At 53.8% G+C, this 6,601-nt stretch overlaps 1 protein-coding gene across 3 annotated transcripts in view; it reads right to left on the bottom strand.

Annotated features, from left to right (window-relative positions):
- Positions 1 to 354: 354 nt before the first annotated feature.
- The window catches only part of RNF4 (ring finger protein 4), a 34,156-nt gene continuing 27,909 nt past the window's right edge, over positions 355 to 6,601 (bottom strand). For 2 of the 3 annotated variants that reach the window (XM_078068306.1, XM_078068307.1), the window contains exons 5-7: positions 4,486 to 4,495; positions 3,900 to 4,059; positions 355 to 2,686 (exon numbers count right to left, since the gene is read on the bottom strand). In XM_078068306.1, coding sequence (XP_077924432.1) covers positions 2,404 to 2,686; positions 3,900 to 4,059; positions 4,486 to 4,495 — 453 coding nt within the window. In that variant the 3' untranslated portion in view covers positions 355 to 2,403. Of the gene's footprint in view, positions 2,687 to 3,229; positions 3,279 to 3,899; positions 4,060 to 4,485; positions 4,496 to 6,601 lie in introns of all 3 variants that reach the window. The other variant, XM_036106364.2, reaches the window with a different exon arrangement.

Here is a 6,601-nt window from a genome sequence, read left to right as displayed (position 1 = left end):
ACCACGTCTGGGTGGCTGAGGCAGGGGTGCACCACGCTGTCAGAATCCCAGGTCCATCTGAGTCCATGCTGCTCAGAGGCCCTCTCCTGAGCCGGCGCTGCTCAGACAGCCCCACAGCAGCCTCACTGCTCAGGGCCGAGGTAAAGATTCTGCTGAAGGATCCCAGGGCTTGACTTGTGGTTCCACGCCAAGAATAACCTCTCTCACCTGCTGGTTTCTGGATCAGTAGCCAGACAAGCAGATTTCCTGCACACTCTGACAAAATATGCTAAACTGGAGGCAGACAGGAATCACACATCTTGGGCAAAAGGGGAGAAAATCCATCCCAGAGAGCAAATGAATGCACGAAAGAAATCTGGTTTCAAATTAATGGTTTTATTTCCATCTGTAACACTAGCAGAGGAGTCCGAAACAGACTGATGTACATGGATATAGTTTAAATGTAACAAAGAAAGATTTGAACTATGTACAATGAAGAAAGGAAAATGATTTTTTCTTATCGTTTTCCTATTTTGCAGTTTCTAAATAGTAGAAACTAAACATTTTTTTCCCAATTTAATTTAGTATGAAGGAATACCACCTTTATGATCAACCATTTGTCCTTAAGCACAAAACTTAAAGGAGATTTTGGATGCATGGTCATCTTGGGTTTCTGAAGTCTGGGTACTGCTGTAACATAACAAAAGAATTTCCACGAAGCCCAGAAGGAACTTAATGGCAATGATGTCCAAATAGAGGACAGACATACCGAGCATCGTGCCGATGAGAACTGACGTCCTGCCCTCCTCAACTCCAAGTAGAAAATTATTATTTTCATCCAAATTAACTGGAACTGAGCCAAACAGTTAAAAAGTCAGAATGAAGAATAAAACAAATTTCTTTTCACATAGAGGAGGGACACTCCTTCAGCCCCGTTTAAAGTGAATTCTGTGCCGAGTCCCTGCTCCTTCAGAAGGGTAAACTGAAGGTCAGTTATTGCTAGCAAAGCCAGAGGAGGCCCCGTTTCCACCTTGAAGATGTTTCACACGGAGAGGCTGTTGGTTTGGCTTAAAGCCCTCTGAGAAAGAGGGGTGCAGAGGCGGAGGCAAGTTGACACGGCAAGGCCTCTCCCCCACTAGCTGCCCCAGGCCCTGTGCTGTGAAGGGCAGCTCAGGCCACCCCATTCCTCCTCGAGGACCAAGAGGCTCACACCCAGAAAGTTAAGCAGAGCGTTTGTTATCTGGCTGCCTTGGGGAGGAGAGGCCACCATACTTTGCCAACCAAACCTATGGAGCAGTCAAAAGCCCAAAGGATCAAAGCCTGAAAGGCCAGAGGAGCGGCTTCTAAAGTGAATGTCAGTTGGTGTGGGGGTGTGGGTGAAAGCCAAAGAGCCCCGCTAATGGCAGGTGGGCCAAACTCTGAAACTCCGGGAAGCCAGGACTTGGACAAGAGCGTGGACATGGGTGGCTGGTAAGGCCACAGATACTGCCACCACCTCCCAGTACTGATGCTTGAGTAGACATCAGGCAGTAGGAACTGAGGACTAGAGGGCATGTGGCAAACAGGATAAATTTTATCAGAAAAGAGAGAGGGTACCCGACCACATATCTGCCCTCTAGAGCTCGCAGGGCCTGTGCCAGGTGAAAAACTCTGGGACATGGGTTAAGTTCCTGAGAACAGGTGGTGAATAGGATGGGGTGGGACAGGCACTGCTCCACAGGCAACGTGAGGCCTCTGAGGGGACGCTAAGAGTGCTACATCTCCTGGGCTGCTGAAAAGTAGGCAAAGATCAGGCTTTATTGCACATTTCGTTCTTAGGAACCTGGGAATTGCCCTGTAGAGATTCTCTTGATCTGCAGAAATCCCTGCACATCAATGCTAAGGTGCAGGTGGGATCACGAGTGACCTCGGACTCTCGAGGGAAGAAAAAGTCCGGTGGTTGTCTTTCCAGGGCCGTGCTCACACCTGGGATCCTTGGGCCGGATGGACCTTGTTCTGCTTGGTCACTGTGGCAGACAGATGCCTGGGTCGATGTCGCTCGCCCGGGGGAGCTGGGCGGACCTGCGTGCTCTCTGACCAGGGCCAAGATGCCTGGGTCGAGGTCGCTCGCCCGGGGGAGCTGGGCGGACCTGGTGCTCTCTGACCAGGGCCAGCCCCTTGACGACGCTGCCCAGAGGAAGCTGGGGCAAACTTTCCAAATGGGGAAAAATTTCTTGGCAAACATGCAGGTTCCAGAAAGAGGCTAGAACCACGAGTCTCAGTTCCAATGTGCCTAACTCCCTCTCTCCTACCCTGGAACCAGACCACCCAGAGGAGGAGAGATGAAGTCCCCGGCCTGGGCGGCCCTGGCCCCAGCTCCACAGCTGTAACCTGGAGGTAACGAAAGGGCCTAAGGGGGTTGGAAACAAAAGAGCAGTTTACATATCAGATGTTGGTTTTGAAATATAGTCTTTTTGAGCTCAGGAAATTGAGGCAGAGAACCCACGAAAGGCTGTGTGGAGAACCCAGCCAGGCTGTCTGTCTGTTCGTCCACCTCTCCTGAGCAGCTCTCCACACTTCATATATAAATGGGGTGGTATCGTTTGTGGTTGATCTTTTTCCTGCAAGTTGGGCAAGTGTTAGCATTCTTGAGGGAGTCACGGAGGCATTGGCTACAAAAGACGTGGCCACATTCTGTAGAAACAATGAGACGTCCATTCTGTACAATCTAGGAAACAGAAGACGGAACAGCCTTCATGTTTGCCCTGGTCCCAGAGCAAGAGCAGTCCCCAGAGAACCTCACTTCTGCTGAGACAGGGGAGGAAGGGCTGGGCAAGTCTGGAGAACTGGATACCTACCTGCTCCAAGTGTCAGGCAAGCGGGGTCTCTGAAGCCACGAGCAGAGGCAAGAGCCACTCTCCTGGCAGCAGCAGCCCAAGAGGGTTGGAGGGACCCCAGACGCCTGAACCCACAGGCCTACAGAGGTCTGGGGCAGTACCGGATGGCTCAGGGGCCACAGGAAGCACTAGTAGCTTCTGCTGAGGCTGGAACGGGGAACGCACGGGACGGACACACTTCACGTGGAAGCCCAAGGAACACAGGGGCCAGAGGTGAAGGCTGCAGGGCCCAAGAAGAAACATGGGCCAGCCACGCCTGACTGCGGAAGGGAGGTTTCAGATCCCACTGACAGAGAAGACCCTCTCTCATCTCATTCTTTCACTGAGGCCATGTGGAAACCAGAAGCAAGGAAGACACAGCTAAGGTTGCTTACCTCAGAGTACCCGTCCATGCAGATCGGACAACTGACAGTACCAGAGGGCCTAAAATCACAGTGCTTCATGTCAGTTCCTCAGCAAACTCAAACTTTCAATTACTCTAAGTGGCTTCATAGAAGCAGCCCGTACCCCTTAGCATAGGCACCGGGAAACTTACAGAAAGGCCAGCGGCCCCAAGGGGTGCAACGGGGAGGCAAGAGGGGAACCGAAGTGCAGACAACTGGAGGTGCCCTGTCCTCCCAAACGCGCAGCCTGTGCTCTCTGCCTCCCTGCCTGGGTCAGGAGCTCTGCCTAGCACCTCCGAGCATTCCTGCTGCAGATCACGGGGAGCCACAGGGTCTGCTCTGCACGGCAGGTGGTGGAGTGTGCCACCGGCCCAGGGCTAGTCACACCCACCCTGCCAGTGCAGGCACAGTCTTGTCCCGCTGGGAACGGCTGAGCTGGCTCTGAATCCAGGCCCACCTGCACCCACCTGCTGGGCGGCTGCTCTGACAGGACCTTCTCAAGCCATGGGCTCACAGAACTTGCGGAAAGGTCCAGTATTTCCAGTACCCTACCCCTGAGAAATGGAAGGGGGTGGGTAGAGGATCCCTATTCTGGGGGACAAGGGGTCCCACGTGGCCAGACGCATCTGGTAAGGCAGCAGGGCGGTGGGAGTGCTGGTACCTGAGTCCCGTGGCTGCCTCCTCCCTGGTGTTTCGGGGGGTGTGGGTGGTCACGTACACGTCTCGGTCCCTGGATAGCTCCTCGTCATCACTGCTCACCACACAGCTATCGGCGTGGTCCTGACGTGGCCGCCTCGCGTTCCTCCTTGGCCGCCTCCTTTCTAAGATGGGAGTCCATGCTCAGGGCAGGGTCCCCAGCCCTATCACCTCACCACCCCCTTCCAGCCTGGGAAAGGCCAGTCCCAGACCCAAGAGGCACAGCCACCACCACCCAGCCCCACCCAGCAGGCCCTGCCCAGCTACGCAGAGGCCACCCTCCGGTCTTCCCAGGAGCCCCACCCATGGCATGAGCATGTGTCTGAGCTGGGGGGCCGTCTAAAGCCTAAGATGGCGAGCATTCTCCAAACTCCAATGGGACCGTGGTTCAGCACTAGCAGTGCAGTCTCCTCAACAAGCTCAGAGCACTGACTGCAGGCTTCTTCCCACCCAGCAGTCTCACACCCACGGGCCTGGCAAGGACTTCAGCGCTGTACCCCCCACCCACGTCCATTCTGTATCCAAACCCAATGAAAGAGGAAACCACTCACCGTCAACAATCTTTTAAAAAGGAGGAAAACAAAAGAGAAAGACACAATCAGTATGACATAATATACTCTATATTTTAAAAAACTTATCTAAAATGATAAAATTGAAGCATTTCTCGTTTCAAATGCAAAATCCTCAGGGGACCAGGACTGGACAGGTGCAGGGAGAGGACCTGCCCCAGCCAGCACCGACAGGACATCTGTACACCTCTCCTCTCCAGTAAGGCCCATCCCAGGCGCCTCTGCCTCCCGGCAGCTGACACACTGCCCTTGTCCACCAGGTGCTGAGTGAGTCTGGGAGCTGCTGGCCTTGTGACCTGGGGAAGTTACTTACCCTCTGGGAGCTGTCAACTTTCTCTTCTGGAGAACAGAGGCACCAATGCCCACAGCTCACCATACTGTTGCAAGGACCAAGCAAGACAACAAGTGTCACAGGGCACTAGGGACACGGAGCCCAGGATTAGCTCCATACGCTCTCCTTGTCCGATGGGGCCGGGGATAAGAGTAAGAATCTTGTATGCCATGCACGCTATGCCAAAGGCAGAGCCTTACTGGGAGGAGGGTTTACAGTGTTTGTTATTGGGAACAATTAAGTAATTACACAAAGTAGGACATGTAGCGGCTCATGAGTGGCACACCAAGGACTGAGATCAATCCGATTCCGTGTTCTCTGGGCCTAGGAAAAAGGTACTGAGAACCTGACAAGGCCACATCTGATTACTCAAACTTACACTAGGACTATTTTTGCTACAGTAGTTTCATACCCCATCTCTTCAATCCCCTCTGAGCTCGTAAACCTGTCTGCCTACCCTGGCACCAGGAGCACACCCTTTCCCTCTTGCTCATCACAGGCCATCAACTTCAGGAAAGTGCTCCCGACTGTTGTTCAAAGGCCTGCTGCCCACCCCTTCTTGGCTAACGCCCACGGTGGAGGGCATGCCAGCCTGCCCTGCAGAAACTGGAAGCTCCCTCCAGCCCAATTCCCTCATGGCAAGGGTTCTGAACATGAATTAGGAAGTTCCCCCCAGTGAGGGGCACCTGGGTGGCTCAGTGGTTGGGCGACTGCCTTTGGCTCAGGTCATGATCTCAGGGTCCTAGGATCAAGCTCTGCATCGGGCTCCCTGCTCACCAGGGAAGTCTGCTTCTCCCTCTGACCCTCCCCCCTCTCATGCTCTCTCCCTCTCTCAAATAAATAAAATCTTAAAAAGAAAACAAGAAGTTCCCCCCAGTGAGACACTCAGAGGCCAGTTTCAGCGGCTGCAGGTGGTGGTGGCGGCAGACATGGCCGGCGTCGTGGCAGGGGCCGCACTGTCCTCAGCGTGGGCCCCTCCCCCCTGGCAAGGAGCTGTGGTCGTGTTTCCTTGAACCCAAAGAGATCAGTGCAGATGGTGGCTCCCATCTCCCGCCCTTCTGCTTGGGGCAGAGGTAACAGCTTCCATGGTGGGTCAAGGCTGAGATGTCTAGAGTTATTCTTAAAGACCTGCTCCTTTAGCCTTTTCAACACCAAGCAGCAGCTCTTCCCATGTATTAAAATGCATTTATGCTTTAGAACAACTAGGGTGGATTCAGTTTTCCAACCTGAACCCTGACAGATGCAAACGGCCATCCCGGGAAGGAAGAAGGCCTGAGCATAAAGATCTTCATTGTGCAGATGAGAACATAACCCACACTTGGAGCTACCGAAGGCGCTCCTTCTTCCCCCTCGAGGAGGCTGGAGTGTGTGACTATGAACTTGGGGGACTGTCAATCTCATCATGGGGATTATGTACTGGAAAAAGAGCTTGGGCTGACAGGAGGTGGAGTCCCTATGAAGTCTATAAAAGGGGAGCTCTGAATTTAGCCAGGACCAGAAGGAAAATCTCCTGTGGGCGAGGATGATCCCAGCTTTCCAGCGCTCCAACATTGCCTCGCCTCCATTTGCCACGATGGGTCACCTGACTAGGTGTGGAGACCCCTGGAAGGAATAGGATGCTGCAGGCTCCCCGGCGAGCAGTGTGTGGGAACTGAGTCTCCACAGGCTCTTGTGAGTCAGACCCAGCTCACTTCCAGGCAGTGCCGAGCTTGGGCCAGATCTGAGCCCCTGGGGAGGTACATTCGCGGCCTCGTCTCAAGGCTCAAG

Source organism: Halichoerus grypus, chromosome 3 (assembly GCF_964656455.1).
Source record: "Halichoerus grypus chromosome 3, mHalGry1.hap1.1, whole genome shotgun sequence".
Taxonomy (NCBI): domain Eukaryota; kingdom Metazoa; phylum Chordata; class Mammalia; order Carnivora; family Phocidae; genus Halichoerus; species Halichoerus grypus.
Note: the sequence above shows the minus strand (reverse complement) of the source record. Positions and strands in the feature narration are given on the sequence as shown.